This window comes from Vidua macroura, chromosome 8 (genome assembly GCF_024509145.1).
Source record: "Vidua macroura isolate BioBank_ID:100142 chromosome 8, ASM2450914v1, whole genome shotgun sequence".
Lineage (NCBI taxonomy): Eukaryota > Metazoa > Chordata > Aves > Passeriformes > Viduidae > Vidua > Vidua macroura.
In genome coordinates this window covers 29,809,006-29,835,488 of record NC_071578.1, presented here as the reverse complement: position 1 = coordinate 29,835,488, position 26,483 = coordinate 29,809,006, and the positions used below count along the sequence as shown (strand labels likewise).

The following is a 26,483-nucleotide window of genomic DNA, read 5'->3' as shown; positions in this document are numbered from 1 at the left end:
GAGTCAGTCACATACAAGTCTCTATGCATGGGAGTGCTATGCAAGACTTTTACATATAAAAAACCAATGAAACCACTAGCATTGAACATTGTCAGGAAAGCAGAAGAGAGAGACAGGGGTTCATGGAGTATTTGTGAATGGCTCGTTTAGTTTTCCACAACTACTAGAGATGTACTCTCTCAGTGACTCTAGGGTTTCAGCAAGGCTCCCTCTGCAACCCAATCCCACAGAGACCTAATGCTTATGTGTGCCCGTGTCCCCTCTGTCAAATAACATCCCCCACAGAACATCTGGCAAGGGAAAAGCCACACTGCCAGTTGGAAACCCATCAGCTGGCTTGGGCGCAAGAGGAAGCTCTGAGACACTCAGGGCTATAATGATGGGGGTGGAAGAGCTGAATACCCACAATCTGATGAGTCAAAAAAACAATCTATAACATTTGTCTGCAACATGAAGGCAGGGAAAAGCCCCATCTGACATGCACAGCAACTCACTCACTTCACTCTGCTGCTTGGCTCAATCTCCAGAAAGTTTCTAACATTTCTAATGGCATTCATTACAAGCAACTCCTCTGTGCACCCAAGCCCTTCTGCTGGAGATGTCCCCTGTAAATGGACATGATCAAATCCCCCACCCTCTATTAGGATGGCAGTATCTCTCTTTGAGAGGCTGACACATCAGGCTCTAAGATAAGGAGAGAAACTGCCCACTGAACACAGCTCTGCCATGCCACCTCCTGCACGGGCAAGTACAATCTCTTCCTGAGCCCAGCAAAATGACTTGTTTATGCCCAGGAACAAGAGACTGAATTTTACTTATCTGAGCTGAAAATTGCTGAGCTTTTATTCACATTTGCTTGTCCAAAGAAAAAAAAAAACAAAAAAAAACCAAAACAGAAGTAAAAAAAAGATAAAAAAGAAAAGAAAAAGCCCCAACAGTTGTTTCTAAAAACCAAATCAAAACAACATTCCAGCTCCGGTATTTTATTCAATGTGTGCTGGCTTCACAAGCCCTGGAAGTTATTATCTACATGGGAAGAATAAGAATTCAACAGTTCTGACCAGCAACAATGGCTGCAGAGAAAGAGTGTTTGGCAGCAGCTAGCAGGCAGGGAGGAGGGAAGGAATGCCATGTAGAAGAGGAATGCAACGCTCGGCATGACCTACAACACTAACAGCACCCTGCATTACGGGCCACCCCATTATTTTGATCAAAACCACAATCTGCCTAATTGGTATTCCTAAAAAATGAGAGAAGACAAGTGTTTGCATCAATTAGCTGCTGTTTCTTATTTTTTCTTGAGTATGTTTTCCTCAATTTTTCAGCTTTAACTGAAAAGCTGTTGCAAAAATTAAGATCTATACCAAAGGAAAATCAGATGCTTTTTTTTATTTACTTAGTCACTGGAGATAGACACTCTGGTTTAAATCACAATGGATTATCTGACTAAACTGTTGGGGAACTATTTACTAAATCTTTAAGAAGACTCTCTCTCTTTTTCTCTAATTCCTTATAAAATGCTTTGAAGGCTTTCCAAATTAATTTTTGCATTATTAAACAAGCATTTCAGATTTGTTATCTTACCTTTCATAATGTCTGCGAGTACATGTAGCAGCACTTGTGCTTCCAGGGTTACCACCTAATTCATCATAAATATGTTTCCATTGTCGACGGGCTGTTATCTGTAAAAATGGCAATAGAAAATTTAATCTTGCATCTTTACAGATTCTACAGCATTTGACTTCACAACAACAAATGCACATATGACACTTTCAGAACAGCATGTACTACAAGCACTATAAAAGCCCCTACAGAATATATAGAGTACACAGAGCTTTGGTGTATTTTTTTTTGTTAAGTTAACACTATGTCTATTTTCTTTCTCTCTAAAATGGAGTGATCTGACTGATTCATTATCAAGTCACAGGCAATACAGACTCACAAAAGAATCTCAATCAATATAGGGTCATTAACTATCAAAAGTTATGCAGACAAATCCCACGGTGAATTATGAAAATGAAGCTCAAACCATACTCAGCACAAATAATGATTACATAGTTATTTTAACTGAATTAGAGAAAATAAATCTGCTGCAAAACCCAAATCCACCACAGAATTCTGTAAATCCACAAAACCATAGTCCGTAACTATATATGTTACAAACTGTTTATTTTTATCCATTTATATCTGTAAAATATACAGATCAAATAGTACTGAAATCTTAACGTACTCCAATGTTAATATTTGAGCTGTGTACTTTATTCGACCATGCTGATGAAAATAAACATTTTGTAACATATTGAGTTGCATACCATGGTTCTGGGTTTTTGGTTTTTTTTTTTTTGTACAGAAATTAGGATTATACAGAATAACAGATGGAAGACCTGGCAAAAGGATTCTTTCTGAATACCACTTCATTATTTTATATATTCTGCTATATTTAAAACAGGAAGAGAAACAGAAATAGGACAAGCACAACAGATCACCCTTGTTTGCCTGCAGCTCATAAAGAAGGCCGGTAGAAAACTGGTGGGGGCAATTTGGGGAGAATTTTGTCATTTGCTGTGGAATGCTGTGGAATTTAATATATTCAGCCCTGGAGGCTTCTTTGGAGTTACCCACAGAGCAGTCAATGGCATTTACTGAGGAGCTAAAGGCAGCAATCAGAAGAGAACAAACATTACAACTTGCAATCTGAGGCCTGTAATTTTAATCTAAACAAGAGGAGATAGCTACCATCATTAAACATTACAGGGTAAGAGGTGTTTCTGTTTTACTCAATATAAAGGGAAAATCCTTCCTTTGCAGAAATTATTCTCCAAAGCCAAAAGCATGGCTGGAGTCTTATCACTTGATAATGTCACAATGTCTTCAAATTTATTGTTTGCAGAGTTCTCCAGAAAACAGCAGCAGCTTTAACTCACTATTAGCACTTGACCACAGTTTGCACCTATAGATACTTTGGGGAAAAAAAAAAAAAAAAAAAAAAAAAAAAAAAAAAAGGTTCTATCTTAAACCTTATATAAAACTAAATGAACTGACTTCATTCACTTATTTTATTTTCTGTCTTTTATAATAAACCCAAAGACTACCAGCACAAGGATTCAAGCAATTCAAGGATAAATTATGCACAAGCAAATTATTTAAATACAAATCAAACACTTATCTGATGATAAGGTTCATACTAAGTCTGTTTTGTTTCAGTTCTTATGCTGTCTCTTCCCCAGGCTACCCACACTTCTTATTATTACTACTAAAGTGTTTGAAGAACCAGAGTCCTAGTGAGCCATAATGAACATCACATCCTGAGAATATGAATGGATGCTCCTTATGCAACCCAAAAAGTCAAATGAGAGTTGGACCAAGTATCCTATTGTGGAGGAATGCCTGGATGGGAAGCTACTTCTGGTCCTGCCTCCTACATTCCACCAGTCCTCAGGACAGACAGGACAGAGGTGTGGCCAGATAGCCCTCACCTTCTTGGAGCTCCCAAAAAATCATAGATCCCTTGAGGACTGCCGCAATCAAACCTCTGGCAGGCTCACGGATGGGGGAATGAAGGTGCACGAAGCTGAGCTGGGGTATGGGCTCTGGCTCTCTGACAAGCACAACCTGGCTGGGCTTGCAAGGCTGTCCAGAGCCTGAGGCCTTGGCTAGGAACAGTGATGCTGAGCAGAAACTTTAAATGAAAGCCAAGGATTAGTTAGCAGGAGGACTACTGTAAGTCCCCCTTATAAACATCCTGATGTGACTAAGAAGCATGGTCTCCATTTTCAAAAGGAGAACTTTAGAGCCTTAGTCTCATTTACCATGAGCAGACTCAAGAGTTGATATTCAAGCTGGAACACTAGTAAACATAACTAAGGGGAAAAGCAAATCCCTTTGAAGTCCATGGATCATTTTTTGTGTCTCTTTCTTCTAAGATGCTTAGAATAATAGTATTTTCACAAGCATTTGCCCAGTTCTATCCAATTCTACATCTGCAATGGACCAGAGCTCCTTGGCAATTAATTGAGTTGTGCCCTCCCACAGAGGGAGTTTAAATTTGACATTCCCTGAAACAATTGTTATTCTAACAAAGCCTGGAGTTGAGTTTTCCCCTGCTCTGGAAAGTTTATTTTTTATGCTTAATAAACTTCAAAGGACTAAAGGAACTGATTAATTACATCCTTAAACAATCTGAACAAAATGTTTCACTGAGGAAAGTGCATTCTTGTCATGCAGGGCAGGACTGCTGAAGCTGGATGTCCCTGCTGACCATATGAAAACTGAGGACCTTTCTCATACAAGTTCTTCCCAGCCACCTCAGTGGCCAAACTTCCTAAGGAGTCAGGAAAAGATAATGCTTGGCAATGCTATGCTTATGGTTGCGTTGCTACCAAAAATGTTTGCCTCTGCTGCTTTAGTTTTCTGATTTGTTTTTCCTTAATCCTAATAGCATATACATCACTCCCAGTGCCTGCCATGTTTCTGGAAGTGCAGGATGGTCCAGGCTCAACCAATAATTGAGGGGATTTCACAGGCCAGTATCATCCCTGACAGATTCACATTCCAATGCTGGCTTTAGTTTTAAAGTGGCCTTCTGGGTTGTAGAACCTTCCTGCAATTTGCTCCAACCTACAGCTTCAAAATCCTTGTGCTGGGCCCATTGGAAGCCAGCACTTTTGAAAACCTCTGTGAAATCTTCCCCAACCAAGAGAAATCTGAGTTAAGCAACAAGACTGTCCTGTCTAGGGACGTAAGAGCAGATCTGAACTGGTTCCTATAAGCACAGTATTATGCAGTGACTGGTAGTCAAGAAAAACGAAATAAAAACAATGATCTTATTATCTATTAAAGCAGAAGACTGTTTACAAACATGCTTTTAATGGTGTCTTCTGCTTTGAGAAATCTTAAGGTCTTCTGCACTGCAATCCTACCTCCCAGCTCCCTTCCTTGTGAAAGGCTTCTTGCTTATTTCCTGCTGCAAACATAATGGGGGATTTTCTGGTCATGGTACATGATGTTCACAGCTCTCTTCAGAGCTCTGGGAATTAGTTCTGTATGAAACAAACCCAGTTAGCTTTGCATTCCACTGATATACCAGTTTCATCAGGCCTGCCCAGACACAGGACTGATGAATGCGTCAATCACTAATTTTTAAAAACTAAAGCACTTCATTGTTGCTTCCAGGAGGCAGCAGCTAAATGGGATCCCACTGACCTTTGGCAAAATCTAAGCTGCTACATACTGAAGGTTAAGCGCCACCTAATTTTCTTTTTATCCTTTATCTTTCTAAGTCATCTTCAGGTAGAGTCCATTCAGCAGCACAGCCTCCTGCAAACATGCCAAGGCACTCCTTTTATGTTGGCTCAGAAGGAAAAATGCTACTTTATAATTTGCCAAGGACAACTCTTTAGGAAAGTCCTGGAAGTTTCCCATCTGTGAACTTCTGCACCTTTTACTCACTTGCCTTAGGGTGACTGAGAAAATTCCAGGCAACAGCTCTTAAATGCCACTGCAGCTGAGCCCCCTACAACATGGCATTGTTTCATATTTCATCCAGTGATCTGGGGACATTCTAAATCATTCATACTGCGAAGGTCTGCTATAGAGAGTGCTTTCCAATGCACTCTCCTATTATTAGTAACAAAGATGCTCATCTCACATATCTTTGTTTAAGAGAAATATGATTCCACCAACTACAAAGAGACAGCTTCATCTGTTAAAGGCTTAAACCAGTTTGTATGGATTGCTATTTTTATTAAGCCTTGTTCAACCACAAGTACAAGGGAGTATGGTATTACACAGTTATAGATGACAACTAACTAAGAATTAGTAATCAGATGGAGGAGAAATGACTCTCTTAAGTACTCGAAATGGAGAGCACTTAAATATGACACACGATCATGACTTGACACTATTAGATATCCTGTATGTATATCCCATATACAAAGGTAATACTCTCTGTCAAGCCTCACTGGATCCATTCCCCCAGGGGGAAAGTCAGATGGCTAAGAAAGTTGTTCTCTGCATCTCAAATCCAATTCCTGTCTGTTCTCAGTCACTTTTAGATCCTTAACTGACAGGACAGGACTCAAAAATATCGCAAAAATCTTCTGTGAATCTGTGCAGAAGCTGAAAAACACCACACATGATCCATGCTAGTTTCTCAATAATGTTTTTTAGACCACATCAAAACACCTATATATGAACAAAGTGGACAAGGCAGTGGATAAAATTAAAAATGGGCAGACTATAATTGTTCTGCCAAATAAAAGGATGTAAAGTTTGCAACTGCTTTAACTGGGAAGGTTTCTATGCTTGTAAAAAAATTGTCATTTTACTACTTTAAATTTCCATATGTAATTTTAAGCAATCTTTTATCTATTTCCTGTTCATAAAATGGCTTTCATATGCTGAAGTCAAATATCTACTTTTAAATATAATTTTCTTTACAATACTTCCAAGAGAAAACACCTATTTCTATCTCAATGCACAAATCAGGAACTTGTGAAATTTTAAAACCAATTAAAGATGATTAAGCCCTTGTAATGGTTTGCTCAAGTCAGATGGAAGGGGCCATAGAGATAAATGCATATTAAACAGGGCAGGTTTGACACAGTCATTGCACTCCACAACTTCTCCTCATCAGTAGACGGTGGCACTGTATGAGAGTGGTGGATTCTGCTCAACATTGAATGAAAGCACTCACTTGAAATTTCTGCATCTAAGTAGACCAGCTAAAGATCCTAGAACTGATAACTGAGGTCAGTGTCACCCCTACCATCCACTGACTTGTGAAAAATGAAACAAATAAAACACAGCAGTGTTTGCCATTATAAAATATATACAAACGAATGCAGTTGGCAAACTCAATGCATATCAACTGGCCATAAAATAATAAAACCCAGGGTGTGCACAGGGCAAAGTATTGCAACAGCTATCAATATAATTCTCAGGGAATTTAAAGCAAAGGCAGATCCTTATCGAGGAAGAGACTGTTAACAGAAGAGAATGAGGTAAGGAAACCTCATGCTGCATATACAACTTAAATTGCATCACAACAGTCCTCCCAACTTCAGCTTGCCTGCAAAGAGCACAGATGCCATTCACATCACAGAAACAGGATCAGGCCCATCATTTCAGACACTCTCCACTGGAAGCTGGGCTCACGGCTATGTCAGAGGGTGTAAGCTGTGCTTGCCTTGCCATTTACTGAATAGGAAGCAATTGCTTAGTTTACTCTCTATGAAGAATAAGCATTTCTGGTACACTTTCATTCAAGGTGACAAATTACCCTAAAAAACAGAGAACGTGTCACCAAGAAAAGGACAGGAGCTTTGAGACAAGTGTGGACTGAAGCTACTCTGGCTGACATCCTCATGTATGTGATCCTTCTCCTCTGATCCTGTCACGTTTCTCTGTGGCCTTGTGGTCAGAAATTCATAATCCTTTTCTTGCTCTCCCTCAGGTATAGAGGCTTGCCTGCTCCAGCTCGTCTAAATCCATCCCTCTCCCTCTGGCACTAAAACTCAGGTCTCTCCAGCAAGCCACCACTTTGGCATCCCTGCTTCTGTACTCAGTCCCCTCAAGCAAACCTGATACATTGCTGTGAAAATTGCTCGCCTTCCTGAGCACTCTGAACAAGCCACTCTCCCTTCAATCTCCCTCCTGGCCTTCCCTGGTGCTCTGGATCAAGTTCAAGATTTTAGCCCTCATTTTCGTTGCACTTTACAACTCAAGCAATTACTGCTCATAATTGCTGTAACGATCTATCTATGGTAGCTATTCATTCATACATACCCACGAGCACGCCTACACACACCCCTGTACATAAGCATGGTATGTGCTGATTAATGAAAGATAGAGCAACAGTAAAAGCCAAATCAAGCATATACTTTTTAAAAGAATGTTATATTTCACATTTCACAAAATCCCAGGCACACCCAGGGATGCTGATGTACAGAGCAATGTGCTTTACTGCATGGAAGGAAAACAGTGAGTTTTTCATTTTGGTTCAAATGACTTTCAGTTTCTTGATAGTGCATTTCTTCTTGTCATTTCTCTACAGAACAGATATGTCCCAGACTACTTCATAAGCAAAGCAAAAATAATTTCTTTCATCTAACTGTGGCAGGAACTGAACAACTTAATCTGATCATTGTGTGCGAAGAAAATATTTCCAGTGACGGCATCTTCCTATGTCAATTGTTTTTTTATTACAGATGTCATCTCGATGTGCCATATTAATGCAGCTCTTTCTTCTCATTTCAAGATTTTAATCTGAGTTTGTTGCTCTAATATTTTATTGGTTCAAAATACATGCTGTAAAATCCGTGGCCATCAAATTTTCCTGTGAGCTAAAAATAAACTGCTCTCGTCAGATATGGTTAGCTGATAAAAAGTGTCAGAGACTTTTCTGAATTACTTTGATAACTTCCTGTTTATGTGGTACTGACCCTTGTCTAATAAAGATCTTTTACACTTGGAATAAGAGAAGATTCTGCAGCATACTATTTTTTAATGGACAATGCTGATTACTTTTGAAAGCCTTTAATACATTTCCCATATTAGACATGAACAGATGTCAGGGATGTTGCCAAGTGAAATTTCTTTTATGCAATCTTGGCTTGTTGTACAATAATAGCCCTTTCTCAACATGGGAAAAAATTACAGACCTAACTAATTTCCTTGACAGAGAAGAGTTACATATGTTTTCCACTTGGAGTTTTTACGACAAGTTTACAATTTTGCCAGATCTGGAACTAATTGGGACCATTTCCAAAAATGGCCCAATAAACCCACAATGAGTACAGCTAGCCTAAAATGCAGCAAATGATTGTTTGCTTTTACGTTTTTTTTTTTTTTTCTAACAGGGAAAAGTTAGATTGCACAATTATTTCATTTAAGTTACTTAAACACTTACTGTTTCATATCCTCCCAGTTTTTGAGCAGCTTGAAACATAGTCCAAAGGTTAACTGTTAGAGGGACAATAAGTATTTAGATAAGCATTGCATTAGCCAACATATTTCAAAGAAATGTAAATTACACAGTTTTAAAAAAAGAAAAATAGAGAAAAAAAAAGCTCACAGCCCCTGAAAAAGCTCCTGCGAAACATTTTCAAAAGAGGTATTTACATAATCTGAAGAGTAAATATTAGCCCATACTATATATATTTTTAATTACATATAAGAGAACACACTTACAGATTCCTTAACAGGACTGGAAAAATACACTGAGACAAAGGTAATAGGCTCATTTGACTTTGCTGATAAGAGACAGGGTATAATGACTGTAGCATGTTTCCATAACTTAGATAATAAAAATTACTCACTGGGAAGAATGTTACTTTTAATTATTTGTTTAATACCAGTTTCATTAGCAAGCAAGCAAGACCCACACACTGGCTCACAAAGCAGGCCTATTGATTAGACAATATCCAATATTTACTGCAGCTCAGATAATGGGCTCCATAATCAATGAACAATAAGCTGCGTCCTAACGGGCCCTGCGTGAATGAACCCAGATGGAGCACGAATGAGTATTACTGGAATAATTGTGCTGTGGCTGGTTGTGCTTTGCCCATGGCTGTGGGGTCAGAGCACAGAGACAACTCAATTCAAAAGATGTGTTGGGAGAGAGTTGTTATTTCCTGCACAACTTCTCTCCTTTCTCGTGCTTTTCATCCTGGCCCCCCTTATCCCATGGGGTCACTGCTTGCTGGTTTTTATTTTATTTTATTTTATTTTATTTTATTTTATTTTATTTTATTTTATTTTATTTTATTTTATTTTATTTTATTTTATTTTATTTTATCTCATTTAATTGTTAGAAGAAAAATCCATGTTAGTCCTATCAAGGGTGTATACACAATCCCACCAACAGTGATTCCCCACAGACACACTACAAATACTTGAGGTCAGCAGTAACGCTGTGGACCATGGAGAACGGAATCTCCTTCTCCATGGGGGGATGCTCTGCTGTACTGTACGTACTGCCTCTTCCCAACAGCCTATTTATATTGGCAATGTTTGCACAAGCCTTTCTGGACATATACAGAGCCTCATCCTGCAAACATTTCTGCTCTTCTCAGCATGCTTTTGGTATTTAAGTAATTGCCGGATCAGGCCCCTACTTCATAATGAATGTCAGGCAAGTTTCAATGTATTTCAGCTAAATGTTAGCAGCAGGCCCTACCCCCAGTGAGCAACTTTAGAAATAATACTTTAGCTTGTCTTTTAAGCCCACCCTGTCTCCATGCTTGATGGAATGCAGAATAATATGGGGGGGGTGGGAGAGAAAAAAAAATTTCTTCAACACAGAATGTTCTGAAAGCCTCATTGAACCTTGTACTGCTTCAAAGCTATCAAGAGCTTTGCTTAGGCCTTGATTTAATCTGAATCAATGCATAATGCAATGAAGCTGTTCATAGTACATTAATTTTACTCCCATTTCAAGCAGCCAGTTTTCAGACAAACACTGTAATCATTCTGAGTTATATAAGTTTATAATGGCTGCTGGAGGCCTGTTGCAATCAGTGCCAATTGCTATTAGGTATGTAAATTGTTATGTAAAACATACAGGTTTGACATTCTTCATCAAAATAACACATGGTTTTAATCTAGGAGATAAATTAGAGTAAATAATATTTCAATCCATGGCGTTTTCCCTTTAAGGAAATAAAGTATCATTCAATCTATAGATAAGGAGGAGAAATGCCACCATTTACAGCTTTTGTTGGAAACGGTGAAAGATCTACATTGTGCTGCAATATTTATGCAAAATTCAGTTTCAACTGTATCTTCTCCACATACAATTAATTTACAGATTGTGGCACTACAAACTGTACATGCCAAAGCAATTCTCAAGACTACATTTTGTATTAAGCAGATACAGTCTGGTTTTATTCTCCAAAGTCAGTAATTTATTAACTATAAACACTTTTTGGGGCTTAAAAATATGGTCCCTCTTCTGCCTTTCTTGACCACCTTTAAATGTCTTCCTTTAATATTTGTCCTTTCATAAAGAACATCTGGGCACAATAAAGACACGTCATATTATTAACTCAGAAGAAAGGCATTACAGATGCTGCAGATTTAGAAAACAGAAAACTAGAGAGTTTTCAACATGCCTATTTCTAGTCATAATCAGTGGATTTAAACCTATAAATATCCGGCAGCAACTACTCCAGAAGGAAGAGATGCAAATCTAGGCATAAGACAGTGAAATGCCTGGACTGGAAAATGTGTAGAGATAAACATGGTCCCTCCCCTTCCATAAGGCTTTAAAATAGGTTTTGTGCGCAATTGCTTTCTCCAGAGAAGCCAAACCATTCTAAAATGTCAACAAGAAAGTGAGAAAAATGATACTTACTCTGCTTAAAACCTAAATAGGGTATTCGTTCAATTGGTGTTTTCCTTTCTTTCATATATTTATAAAGAGCCACAAGGAAAGCCTGCTCATCAGCTCTGCATTCTTCACCTATGGCAATCTTTGATTTATCCTCACTTGAGCCTTTCTTACAGTTGCTGTTGTTACTCTTGGGTTTGGGCAAAGCTGACTTAGCCTCACATTTTACCTGGGAAAAGAAAAGATGTCATATCAGATCTGGGTAACCTTTAATTTTTACTTAAGGAATAAATACCCTCTCCTAGCAGAATGGATTGTTGAAAAAAATGAAGGCCAAACCATGCGACTGTGTTTGAGGGGAAACAAAGGAAACTATTTATAGAGCTAAATGTCTTGTTCTGAATCTTAGTCACAACATTTTTAAACAGCCACATCTTTAAATCATTATAACTCACTGGTAATGCTCTCCAGATCTGCATTTTTATGACTATACATTGCTATGTCACAGCTTCTATCTCTCACATACACTTGCCATTAGCAGGTCTAATAATAACCCTTGTTCCAGGATTGACACTGAGCATTGTCAACTCCCATAGACAACCCTTGGAGCTGAGGGTGCTCAGCCCCTTCCAGGAATGCTCAGCAGCCAGCTCTGAAATGACACATTTTTCTCCTTTGGCCCACCAAAATAGATGCAAATTTTGGCAAGCTTTATCCAGGCAGAACTCTCAGCACACGAGTGGAGGTCCTGCTGTAGCATGGACTCAAGTCAAGTGTATTAGAGCATCTGCTTAAACTTGAGCACAGCCCTAAGCATGTAGCAGAAGGGAGAGGCTGGTAGCTGGAGACTCTCCTGGTAGACACTGGCATCCCCAATGCACAGAAGTCCCAGACCTCCAGGTCTCCTGCTGGACTGCCCAGCAGAAGTCTGCCAGTCAGGAAATCAATAAATTGGAACCACTTTACTTCTCCTCAGTATTCACACATGAGGAAAAATACCCAGTGAGACTGGCTTAATCCTGCAGCCCCTCTTGAAGATAATCCTGTCACTGAATCAAGCAAATTACAAATCGAGTGTTCATGACATTGAGACCATGGGAACAATAGATTTCCAGTGAAATACTGGAAGTTCTCTAATACAAGGTAATGGAGATGGTTACATGTATTTTGGATTTGCACTGTCCCTTCAATGCTTCTGAGTGCTGTCAGGAGCCTTCTAGTAGTTCCATACCCCATCCAAGACATGTCCTTTGTGGTCCCAGAGGAAGCAGGGACTCTAAGAGCCAGTACTTGGTATTTTAGGAGGATACCAGAGGTGAGCAGGGTATTCTGCTGTGCAGGATGGCAGGAGCTCTTTGTCAAGCAACCCAAGGACCCTCCTTCAGAACTGTCACTTCTAAACCAGGTGCTTTCTGGATTCTTGACAATTTGGAAGCAACTGCTATGAAGAGCATTACATACGTGCTCGTAAACAAACAACAAACACATCACTGGAAAGACCACAACCACAATATGTATTTTTTTATCTTAATAAAAGATACTCTGGCATTTCAGGCTCAGGGAAAGCAAAATATTTGTACTGCTCTGGGTATTAACTTTAAAGAGAGTATTGAGTTCAGGTGATCTGCTCCACAGTTTCCCACAGATGCTGGACAAAGCAATGGTAGCTTCTAAGCAGAGTGGACAAGTGGTCACGATTTTCCAAGGCAAATGATGCTGCTGAAAAACCTCCAATATTGGCCACTGGAGGGTATAGGCTCACTCCTCCCAGGCAGTGCAGCAGGGACTGGGAAATGGACTTTCTGCAAGATTTTTCTTGATCACTTGCTGCTGAAATATGTCCAGTGTACTGCTTGATATTCTCCAATTGCACAGTTCAAAGAGATGTTGTCTTCCTGTAGCACAAGACAGCATCCTTTGCGTTTTAGTAATAGATACGCCTCTTGATTAAACTTTCGTAAAGATCACGGGTTTCATCCAAAACTCAGAGGAGCTAACAGGTTTGTTTTTTTTTTTCCTGTTAAATGAACTTTGGACATCCTTATCCACTTTTCAGGTCAGAGCTGTAATTCCTTGACTTTTTTTACTTTGGCACCTCACAAAAATTATTTAGCAGCTTCCGAAGTTTAGATTACATTGTCATTGGTTTCAATGCTGCACCAAAGACTGGGTTAACACTCCCAAAAGGAATGCATGACTTCAATAATTCTAGGACTTTTAACTGGAGCTGCAAATTTGGAACAAATTCACTGGACCTGGGAACAACTTTTCAGTTTTGTCACCCACTTGCTTGGATTCTCTTTTTCAAACTGGACAATTCAGAACTACATTTACAAAGACAACCTGGGCATGAACTCTATGTGAAATCAAAGCTCACAGCTGTGCAAGCAAACTAATGACAAGGGATACTACCCTAAAGGAGACAAAGGCAAAGTAATATTAAGAAAGCCACCAGGAGTGGGAAAAACCTGTGCTACGTACAACCTTCCTCTCTTTGTCTACACAGAAGCAGGGTCAAAGCCTCTGTGGAACTCAGAGGTGTCAAAATGCGATGGGCAGACTTCAAGCAGTATCAGGTTCAACAAAGCTTTGGTGAAGGCTACAATGCTTCATCTGCTCAGCATTTGAGGCCCAAGCCTCACTTCTGGAACCTTCCCACCATCTGACAGGCAATATGGATGAATGCCATGACCAATGATTAATGAGAACAAAAAGGGCCAAATGCCATTCTGGGTAACACCAGTGTAAATCCAGCATAAACATATCAAAATCAGTGAGAATGCTGCCAGATTTGCTCCAAGCACCACAAACTGCCCTTCTCTTTCAAAACACAAACCGTGTGCCACAGCTGGGTTAAGCTGGATAAAATGGGGGTGTACTGAGATGGGGTCTGGAACATCTGACCATCTGCTGTGTGCTCCATCAGCGGTGCATGATCCATGGCTAGTGAACGTTCACGGGTACAACTGTGTGTTTGTCTTATCCTGACAGAGGTCACACACAACACAGACCATAACAGATCTGCATTTTACAGTTTCCATCAGATAATGGTCGAGGTACTCGGAATAAATCTCCAAAACTGAGAGCATGCCAGGCCACCTGTGGCCACAGGAAAAGCATATCCTGGCAACTTTTAAACTAATTTCCCAGATCCTGCCGTACAAATGAAGTGAGAGGTTTACTTCAGCAATTGCACTAGGAGATGTAATTAACAGATTCATTTGGGAACAATTTCCATGTTTAACAAGTTAATCCTTTCAGTCCCTCAAAATGGTCAGATCAGCCAGTTTTAAAAAGCATTAGAACACACTTTGAATTGTGAACACTTTCTGGGAAGATGAAGCAGGTACAATGAGGGTCATCTGCTGGAGCCCACAAGTTCCAAAAGCCTGTCCAATACTGATGACACATCAAGCCCCCAGAGTCCTTAGGAGTGTTTCGAGGGAAGATCTTGATATATCCCTCTCCAGGAGAGCTGATCCTGCTGGAGTAGATGACCTTGTATTCATTTCCCAGCTGTAGAGGGAACTCCTCTGGCATCTTCCCCAGGAGGCAGTAAAATAGATGCAGTGACCACCAAAGAGATGAAGACAGCAAAAGCAAGAAGTGGCACACAAAAGACCCATTCTCCCTGGCAGCACCTGCAGGTCCAGGACCACACTGTCTGTGATGCCATCACTCTAACAAGTCACCTATACTAGAATAGACCCAGAAATGCTCCTACCCAACCAGATACTTTTCCTTGTCAGGTTAACTGTGAAACCCTCAAAACGATCTGCTGATAGCTCAAGACAAACATGCCTGATGAGAACTAGGTTTTAAGAATTAAGCTTTCTAGTCACTGGCAGTTGAGAACATGAAATTCAGCAAGTCATGACAACTATGCAGCTTGCATTGGTCTTGACAGGCTCAAAACCACAGCCTTTGGAACGCTCCTTCTGCCGTTTCCCAACCCAAACCATACAGCCACTGCAAATCCACCAGAGCAGTCACCCCACCACTGAGAACTAAGGCAGCTGCCACACACTGAGTGACATGAGCTGAGAATGCAAGCAGCACAGCTTCTGGTCAGAAGGGATTTTATCTGCGACAAGAATATGGCCAGGACTGCTAAACGCTTCATCATCTGACTCAAGTGGATTAATCCCATTTACATGAGCAGTGTTCAATCCTGCTCTCCATGGACCCACTGTCAGCATTAGTCAGACATGGAGCATTCACAGAGGAGGATAACCAATGGTGAACTCCAACATGGAGCTTCAGATGACCACATCCCAACAGTTCCCAGCAATGAGAAGATGGTAGGTGGATCTCTATTTCTTCCCTTCCCCAAATACCCTTCTCCTCCCTCCCCAGTAACACACAGGCAGGGTCTGCACAAAGTGCAGTACATCTGCTACGGAGGGTTTGATTCACTATCCTGCTCTCAGGGAAGTGCATCCACAGCCCTGAGACACAGATTGATGTGAAGAGCCACAGTGAAGTCAGTGTGACTACATGCATGGACATTATATCATCAGCATGTCTATTATTTATAATGAAATTAAGCTGGCCAGGATAATTAATGCTATTAATATCTGCACAATGATGAGCACAGTATGACTAGATAAATAGGTGGAATTACTTCTTATCTGAAATATCCTCCCATCTGACTAGTAGTGTGAACCCAAAGATAAACAGAGAGGATAAACAATTTGGTATGAAGTGTTACTGTTGTTTTTAATTATCTAATACCTATATATCAGGTGCTGAAGAAGCAGAACTACTTGTGCTACAGTCTGGGGTGCCTTGACAATATGGTCCATGCCACAGTGCATGGGCAATATTTTGACATGAAAAATGGCTTGGGGGAAGGGGGAATTGAGGCAAATTGAGACATTTTCACACAACTGATTTTGCACATTCTTTCACAGAGAAAACATTCAGACAAACTCTATAGTATCTGGCAGGACCCCGCAACTCTACACACCAGGCTCCATCGCCTCTTACCATGCCTGTCTAATACAATAGTACAGACTCCAACTGAGCACAATAGGGCACAAAAAGAAGAAAACAATGACTTAAGGGCAGAGTTTCATCATGAACTTCAGCCTCTTTTATCGTCATCAACAGAAGGCACAATTTTAACTGAACTCCTAGGGAGGAGGAGGAGGAGGTGGAATTTAATTTGCCTTCCTGTGAGAAACTGAGAGCAGAACACTCCTACTTGACCTCTTTAACCTCCTAATCTCCCAGGACATTCACTGTGTACAACAATACCAACGCAAATGGATCTATAGATTCACTGTATTTCCTAAAGACATGGTCACAACAATGGAAGTGTTCTTCAGATACATATCCATCTAATTTATTGAAACAATAGATTTGGGAAGAGTTGGTGTAAAAATTCAGTATATGCAAATCTCTTTAGCTGTTTAGCTTAGAAGTATAAGTGACAAAGTTCTGTCTCAGATAAAAATCAACTATTGCTTTAAGTAATTTTCCATCCTTGCACCTTAGAGTTTCTAATTAAATCATCTTGAAAGGAGCCATTTGTGCTGCTCTTTTTTTAAGAGAAAACTAAATTCCTGTCTAAAACCACTCAGAAAACATAGAAAATAGGATGCAATTTATACTACAGAAACTCCATTTTAAAATATTTTAAGGAAAAGACACAAACCCACAAATATCTTAGAGATTAAATCTATAAACACTAATCAGTGATCCAATTTTTAGTTGCAGCATGGGCTAAGCACTGCAGCACATACAGAAGACTCTGTAAAAGTGTGCACTATTCAGCAAACCGTGGAACATGCAGCTCAGCAGTAAGTATTAAAGAAACAGCCCAGATTTTTTTTTAATCTTTCATACTGAGTTTGTGCTTTTATCTTTTATTTTTTTTTCCAATTTAAAAATGTCGAGATCTTAACATCAGGGTAATGTCATTTGTGTTTGCTTCTTAGAAACCATTACTGAGGCAGCTCTTGTTTCATAGTCTGTTTATCTTCAAACTTATATTTAGAAGTACATTGTAACAGGGTGAGCTGCTCCCAGGTTTATTTTTAATTCGTAGATACTGTCATACACTATGTTTGTGTGTCACAGAATGTGAAAACTAACACTAGATGCCAAGAAAGCTTAAGCACTACCAGTTACCAACAAGCTGATAGCATTAGGTTGTTAGGTGATTATAATTGCTGGTAACTTTGAACACAGGCATGATTTAAAGTGAAAAATAAAACTATTGAAAAAATTTACGTTTACCTCCCCAAGAAAATAAGTTACACTCTAAATGTGAAACCGCATGCTGGGAAACAAAGGCAGGGTTGTACCTAAAAAAGAAGAGAGTGCTGAAAAGAGAATTATTAAGTGATTTACCTTGGCAACAGCTTTGCTTTCAGAATTATTGTTGGAATCCTTAATGCCATTTAATGAATCTCTTCTCTGTGGGCATGGCTTCTTTTTGCGTGGTCTGCCTTTAAGATTTGGCGCTGAAAATTAATGGAGAACACTTTGAGCACATTGTCTTATACTGGATTCTTAACAGCCGAAAGCATAATAAATAATTCTACTGCAATCACTCACAGAAATGTACACATCTGTCTACAGTAAACGCTTATTATGAGATTCCTGTCCTCTATGGGTTATGTCTTGACACACTATACATTTCTATAGAATATCCCCCAAGGCTAATCTATTCTCCTTTCACATAACTAATTAATATAAAGTCAAACACTGGTCTCCCAAGGACTCAGTGAGAAAGCACAAATATTTCTCCCTGGTACAAAAAACCCTCAAAATTTAATATTAATAGGCAACTTTGCATTAATCATCCTGCTGCCTTTATTTCTAATCTTGAAGCAAGAGAACTAACTGCTATTTCCAACTTTGGGAAACATCTGGCATTGTAAATGCTCTGAAATATTGAAATTCCTTACAGCTCCAAGAAATGTTTATATATCCTGTCAGTCTTGTCAAAGTTTTTCTAAAAAAGTTTAAGAAAAAATAAAAAAACTACCCCTGAGTCCTGAAAGGGATAAAAAAAAAAAACCTTAACAACTAGTTCTGGAAGTTGACAAGTACTGAAATAAGTGATTGATTGTTTCATACGGGTTACATACCACACATACAAATTAACGTGAATCACTTTCAGTTTTGTCCAATTTTTAAGATAAAACAGCTCTGAAATAACACAGTGACTAAATCCTCGCTGTGCTGAGCCATACGAGGAATGGGATATGGATCATCATAAAAAATATCACACTCATCTTTCAATAGTGCTATTACAACATAAATTATGATCATATAGAGAAATAATAGATGAAGCAGATGTTTGCTCATTACTACATGTCCCCTCTGCTTTCAGATTTAAAAATCAGCCTCCGACTACTATGGCAACATTTAAAATGATAAACAATCATTAACTAATGACTGTACCGAATAAGATCATTTCCTTTAAACCTTTAATTTTTAGGTAACCATGGTTTCCATTACTTAAAGCGATGATTAGAACAATGTCAGAAATCTAAACATCACAAACCTCTTGAGTGTCTTCTAATTGATTCTAATCTTACATTTGTTACACAGTAAGCCAGTGGTTTCAGGACATTTTACATTTTAATTAGTTTGCAAACACAATAAAGGGTGCTAATTTGATTTTATAGTTTGAGTAGCACTGTCATATTTGGTCTGTTCAGAGAAAAAGAAAAGCTTTGGGTTTAAAATAAATAAAAAGTCAGATCCTTTTTCTTCCCCCAACATTGGTGTAAGGTAAAAAAAAAAAAAAAATCTCTATGTATATGAGTATATATATGCATGTGCATATGGGAGTAAGTCCATATTTGTGCCTATCTAAAAATACATTTATCTCCCTACAGAAATATCTCCATCTATCTCCAGTGAAGCACATTCTGCTTATTGAAAAGTACTGCAGAAAGCAATTCTGAAATTGTCATCTGAGGCTAACATGCAAAATCAAACAAAGAGAGAAAGAAATTATTACCCATTCCCGTCGACAAACATCTGCCTGATTTATATCTGTACTCATGAATGCTACAGCATGTGACTGCACACCACGTCGCTGGGAGTCTCAACGTGGTGTGGATGTCAGTCTTACACAAAATGAACACTAAGAGTGTTTGCTCCGTGCTTACAAATCCCCTCCCCCAGCCGCTCCATTACTCATATAAACAGAGATGAGCGGCTCGGCGGGAGCGTGGGATGAGCTCCGAGGGCTCCAGCGCCGGCTGCCAGCTCTGGCCACGCCGCCCTGCCTTATTTATAAACCCCGCTCAACCTTTGATGTCTTCCTGATGCCTACAGGGATTTTTTGGCACACGACCTGGATGGGATGGACAGATCCTTAGCCACGGTCTGCCTCAGCAGTCGCTGAGTTCTTTAAAAAGGTACTGAAGGAGACAGAAATGTTCCCTCAATTTACTACACTTTGGCATACATATTAAAAGATTAACCTTTGAATGAAAGGATCCCCAGGCCTGGCCCAACCAATGGCCAAAGAGGGATGTGGCTGAGCTACCATCAAATATACTTGCAGGCGAGTTATTCGTCCTTTCTTTCAGTCCTTCATTCCATTCTTACTTTTTAACAAATAAAGAAACTAGTTCAAGGCTCAATGTTTTTCAAACACACTTGTTATCCTGAGTTTTGGCACTGTACTTTGCACCACACTATAAAGCACTGCTAATGTTTTGCTAAAAGCTTTAAAAGCAAGAAGGCATTTGTTCCTAAATTCCAGGTATATTGAGCTTGCATATAAACACTGTTTAAATTGGAGCTTTCCACAGCAGAACTGGCACAAACCCACTATGAAATGGGGTATTTGCATTCTCCCTGTGGCTCAGGAGCTGCAGCAGGGAGGGGCTATCTGCAGCACACACAAGGACCATCCCACATGCCCCATGGTATGATTTTAAATCACCTAAAGCCACTCCAGATCTGACACACAATTAACAAGAAAGCAGCAATAGGAATTATTATCAGAAGAGAAGGTCCTAGCATCTAATATCTACTCTGTAAAAGAAAACATTTGATGTAGTCCCAAGTCACATTTGCAACAAAGCCATTAATATTTGCTCCCTAAGCCACTAAAAATAAATACATTATTTGAAGATTATTGCATTTCAGTGACATTCGTTTTGTTCGTGTGAGTGAGGAAATATGACTAGGACTGAAGAAAGAATTTACAAGTCACATTCATGTTTCAATTTTGTCATCTTTTGTTTAATTTTTGACATATTCATGAGCATGCTGCAAATGTCTTGAATTTGTTATTCATAATTATTTTAAAGCAATTTTACATATTTTGTGGCTTAGTCACATTCAGTTTTCCTGATGATGTTGGATGTTCAGTAGGTACTGGACAACTGAGTATCTTATGGGTTTTCTTCTGTTGTCTAATGGAGAAGGACTTCTGGCATGACTACCTAAGAATATCCAAAATTTTTCACTTTCTTCATGTGTTTGTGCACATGGCTTTCAAATTCATTTTCTGAAAGATTTGTGGCAGTGAGGCCTGATAATTTGCACATTCCCAGAAGGTGAGAGCATAAGCAAAGAAAATTGAAGTAAAAAATGAATAAATAAGTACAGAAAAAAGTTTGCATTATTTGCCACCTCTTCGGTGTGAGTGCTTATAACAGGAGTATGAGAGAGACAACACAACACAGTACCAGTTAAAAAAACTTTCTTTCCTGTGTAATTGACAACGTGATTGCCTTTTGCCACTGTGTGGCGTTTTCCCACTCCTTTTACCTGCTGAGTCCTGGCAAACTTTTCAGGTACGGCCAGGTAAAACACAGCCAGCAGCAAAATGCACACAAGTACGAGTGAACACTCCGTGAGCCCGGAGGAGTCCCCAAACTGGGGCTGTGCTCTGTACTGCCAAAACACCAGCAATGCCCTACATGTTTTTACTGCACACTGTTACACCTGAGAGGTTAAATGCAAAGCCTGTGCCATGCACAGCATGAGTTAGATTATCTGTAGATGTAGACTGGCAAATCTTTGCTGTCTAAACATATCCCAGTAAGAAGATGCTTCCAAAGCCTGTTCTTTGTTCAGCACAAGCTGCCTAATCAAACAAGGACAATTCAGAGGCATCTGTGCAGAGAAATAAAGACTGATAAGCTCAGTTGTAGGCTCTGACCCACCAAGAGAACCACACAGAAAAGAGAGGAGCTCAAGGCTAATGCTGCTCACTAGCTAGCTGTTTCCTCCAAGCCAGAAATTTTTTCTGTTCATGAAGCCAAAAAATAGCATCACTGCTCAAAAATTACATCTTCCCCTCCAGCACTCTCACCAGTCTGTGCAAACATCAGGATATTGTAGGTGATTGGGATAGGCCAGAAGGAAAGGGAGAAGGCAGCTACCCTGCTCACCTACACACAAAATTCATAAGGTTGTGGCTACTGTTCTCCAGTCACTACCACCCTCAAATGTTCAACTTCCACAGACACTGCCTGCTCAGCAGGACACAAGACAAAGGAGAATTTCCAAGCTTCACTAGATGAACTCCCACCTCTGGTTTTACCCCAAGAAAGGCAAGTTCTATGCAGGGGAAAGAGAAATACCCCAAAATGGGAGCTGCCAAAGTCAACCATGACCATTAACACTACTTACAATGGAAAAACACAGGCTGCCACAACAAGACAGCACATCCACCTGCCACCTTCTTTTCGTATGTGTCCAGGATGGGGAAGTGATCACAGGGCTTACCATCTCCCTGTTATCAGGTCAGCCTCACCTGAGCTACATCCATGCCAATAAGGGCATGAAAAGGTCAAGAAATAATGGTTGTTGTTTTGGGGTACCTGAATTTAGCAGGTCACTTACTGTAAAATTACCTCTTTTTTATGAGTTTGATTATCACTGGAAGGCCAGTGAGTTCAACCCTCCCAATTACACTGTTCCCTACATTCATATATTTTGGCTGATGCAAAAGATTATTGTTATAAAGGAGGGTGTTAAGAAAAATAGTGGCCTTCACAGAGCTGAGGTCAAGCTATGTTGGCACTTTGTCAAAATCAGTGGTGTAGCCAAGAGTTTTTAATGAGCCTGGAATGCATTACCTCATTTTTCATACCTGGATCACTTACTCACATTGAGCCCAAAATAACCTTGGACCTTGCTGGCTGCTCAGCAAACCATGTAAGTAAACAAGTACTGTACTCATGCCTAAAACATGTATCTTTTAATTGCTTGCCCCACATTTCTTACTCTAGAGCACATCTAAGCAATTGTAATGCCCATGATCAAAGCTCTTGCCTTTCCAGGCCTCTCTGACCTGCGTAACTATTTCCTGATACAACTTTTGATTCTGGCCTGCTGATACTCCAGCTTCTCAGACACACTTCAAAAGTAAGAGAAAAAAAGAAAAAAAGGAAAAAAAGAAAAAAGAAAAAAAAAAAAAAGAAAATAAGGCCATTGCCATATTTTGCTGAGGAATGTACTCAGCTAATGGACTTACACTGCCAACCAGATTCTTCTGGCTGCCTGCTGTTTTCTGTGACCATGTTTTGTGGAAAGATGAAGGAAGAACAACAGCATATTTGCCAACTGCAAAAATCAATTTAAAAAAATCAGCTGAGCTTCTAAAAATCTCCATGGCCATCAACAAAGAAGGGCCAGCAGAAGATCTGGGTCTACATTTAGGGTGGGCTCACAGAGTCAGGTGAGCTCTAAATGTAGAGCTGAGAGTGTACCAGAGGGAGCTAATCACAAAGCAGGATGTAGGTGGAGCAGTGCAAATTGCAAGAAGTGAATAAACAGGGATGAACAGTGGTGCTGGATTCAGAAGAGACATAAGGCAGTGGCAGCACAGCTGCCAAATGCATCCACAGCCACTGTTCCCTGAAGGACACTTTGCACAGTGTCCCCTCACAGAATCCTTCTGCACTGTGCCAGTCCTTCTCATGCACAAAAACTGTTTTCACACACATGCACAAAAACTGTGATACCAGAACCCTTGGCCCTAAGCTGCAAAACCATCAGTACATACAGAACAGATTAAGAGATCTTCCCTCCAAGGCAGGTGGATATGGCAGGATGTGTCAGATCCCAGAGCTATTCATGATTCAGGTGCCAAATAGAAGCTGGAAGTGGCATATGGAGGTGCCTGGCCATTGAAGTCAAGGTGAGAAGAATGGCCTCAGATCTCCACAAAATCCATGAACTGACCATGCCCGGTAGCAGGTGGCAAACAGCTGCTTGCTAAGAACATCCCTAATGCAGCCTGGCAAAAGTTAGCTCTTGGCTGAAAAGCATGGTTACATGTTGCACCTTTTAAAATGTAATGAATAGAAAGTTAACAGGTTTAATGGCTTTAACACTTACCCCTCTAGGGGGCTTCCGGCATTCTGCAATATCTGGAAGTTAAGAAAAGCATATTGCTGTATTTAAGAATGGTCTCAAAAGCTGTTCAAAGCTTAGTTAATCTTGCATATTTTGTGGAGTCCCAGCTGCTTCCTTGATTTACCCGTCACCACCATCTCCTTATTTTATCTCCTTCCCCTCATGCCCTTTTCTGCATTTTGACTTCGGGCCTTCACATTTAATTTATTTTCCTTTCACCCCTGAAAGTTTATTTAAAAGCTTTTGCCTCCAGGAAACAGGGTCCAAAAATGAGGGCTTGGAGCATTTATTGCCCAGGCACGCTGAGCTGATGAAGAGAAGCAGCAAGCTGTAAGTAACCTAATATTGCATTGAAAGGGTAGAAATTAAAGTGCCTGGAAAAAAAAGCAAAATATCAGTCTGTGCTAAAAAAACCCCAGACCCGTGTTTAGGAAACAATAGTATCAATTCAATTTGGGGAAGATCTCAACAGGATCCTAAGTACACCTATGGAAGTCAATGATGAGCACCTACCAACAACTCAAGCCCTCACCAAGCTGTGGAGGTCACACACACACATCCCTCATGCTTGCTCAAGCTGACATGAAACAACTTGAAGATCAAAATTATTTCTACTAGGCTTTTTCTAAATGAAAACACTTGTTTATTCCTTTCTTTATAACTGAACATGCCAGGCCTGATCTGGAAACTCCAGAGCACAGCAGTGAACAACCTTGCAGGAAACATTAAGGAATCATGCTGCTTTCTAACCCACATGGAGAAAAAGTGGACTTGTGTAGCCATTTCTAAGAGTTTTGTTTTGGAAATGAGATATCCCGTGCTCCATGTGGGGAAAATCAATTTGCTACCTCTCTAAAGAAAACATTCCCCATTTGGAAATAAGTGAAACAGACACTTCCTTGTGTGGATTAATGTGGAGACATATGACTTGCTGCAGACTGTTGTTTTGACCCTCCTCCTAACCAGACAATCTCTGAAGAAAGCAAAATGCTAGTATTTTTCATGAATTACAGTTCAGACTAGCATTGCTTTTAACAGAAAATTTAGAGGCACTCTAAACACCAGGTTGGTGAATTTTGCCAAAAAATGAATTTTTCTCTTTTTCCATGGAAGACGAAGAGAAGGTTTCGGATGAGGCCTGGAGTCTCTTTTTCTTCATTTCAGCATGGTTGGATATTAAGACTTTTCCTTGATCTGGACTTCTTTATGTCCTGCTGACTAATGTGGATTTAAAAAAAATGGGGAAAAGTAGTTTTCTTTTTTTTTTTTTTTCCTGGACAAAATCTATATATGTGCTGGAACTTATGAAGTGCAGTAAATTGAAATGGAAAGCTGAAGACTTCAGAGAAAAATATATGCTTGAAAAATACATGACATTCAAATAGACCTTAGAGCAAATAAAAATAAAAGTAACAAAAAAATTCAATATAGGCCTATTACTGGCTACAGATGACAGGACTATTACTAATGATTCAAAAAGAGGCAGAGGTGTTTGGTAAATATTTGTTCCATACTTGCAAAGAAGCCAGATGATATGCTTGCAAAAGAATATAATTAAAGCCAGTCAATTGACTTGGTTTTACAGAAACCAGATCTTAAAACAACAGAAAAGAAAAACAAACAAAGTACCTTATTTTACACTTTGAAACTATAAGCTTGGTTAGAGAAACTAGCTGCACACATAGAACTTACCTGCATTCAGTAAGACAGCTGATTTAATATTAGATAATACTTTGATTAAAAAACAGCACTACATAATTTTATTCAAGCATATATTGAATGGATTAAGAAGTGGCTAAATGTAGGCATCAGTGGGGAATTTCTACCAAATGAAAAGATTTCTGGTGGGATTCCACAGGGGTTGCTCCTAACCTTGTAAGTTCAGGAATTGTTACAAATTTTCATCAGTGAAATAAATATAAAGCCCCTGACAGTTACATTCACACTGACACAAGGACTGGCACAGTGCTAAGACTGAGTCATACAAATGAGTAATCAGAAGGAAAACAGACCAGGAAAACACAATGCTCCTCAATACAGCTCCAGGATGAAACCTGTGAACAGGGATTACAGGTCCTATTGACCAAGCCAAGGGTGACTGTTCATAGGCCACTCCCCACTGGAAATTCAACATACACTGATAGGAAGATGCTGTGGCCAACGGGATATCTGCCTTCAGGGAGGTCTGAATAACTCAAGCTGTGCTGGGTTTGAGCAAAAATGACAGAGAAGTCACTTTACCAGGCAACAGGAATGCCTCAAAGGTGAGAAAAAGCTGGTACACAGGAGTGAGGAGGCATAATCAGGCATGCCCAGGCACTGCAGTCCTCATTCCTGATCCAGTGCCAGAATATGGAGTCATGTGCATAACCAGCCTTCTCAAGGCCTTTGGGAAAAGCCTGAGCCAGACACAAGCTGGTGTGCACGCTGCAGGAAGTAATACATGAGGGTCTGGAGTGCTGAGGTATCAGACTGGAGCTGGGCGTCCTGCCTCAGGCATGGTGAGGGCTCTCCACGCTGCTGCCAGGAGAGCCTGGCCGCTGCGGGCGGCTGCAGCAGCCTGGTTGGCTGCACGACGAGGCGTCCAGCTGTCTGGCTCTGGTCCTTGCTCAAACAGCTGTTTCCCTTCTCCTTCAGAAAAAAGGTGGTGAACTGGATGAAACAGTTTGCCAGCAATTTTGGCTGATGAGCCACTACTTGGGGTTCGTACCAGATTAGATGACTCAGTAGCTCTTCTGGTGAGAAATTGCATGAATATAGGATCAAACACAGTGAAGTACTGAGCAATGCAGGACAAGGAACA

General features: G+C 39.9%; 1 protein-coding gene across 4 annotated transcripts in view; it reads right to left on the bottom strand.

Annotated features, from left to right (window-relative positions):
- ARID5B (AT-rich interaction domain 5B) overlaps window positions 1–26,483 on the bottom strand; it is a 114,062-nt gene that overhangs the window by 17,170 nt on the left and 70,409 nt on the right. For 2 of the 4 annotated variants that reach the window (XM_053984219.1, XM_053984218.1), the window contains 4 exons: window positions 17,690–17,802; window positions 11,357–11,561; window positions 8,909–8,961; window positions 1,585–1,682 (listed from right to left, as the gene is read on the bottom strand). In XM_053984219.1, coding sequence (XP_053840194.1) covers window positions 1,585–1,682; window positions 8,909–8,961; window positions 11,357–11,561; window positions 17,690–17,802 — 469 coding nt within the window. The remainder of the gene's footprint in view (window positions 1–1,584; window positions 1,683–8,908; window positions 8,962–11,356; window positions 11,562–17,689; window positions 17,803–26,483) is intronic. The other 2 variants (XM_053984220.1, XM_053984221.1) reach the window with 2 other exon arrangements.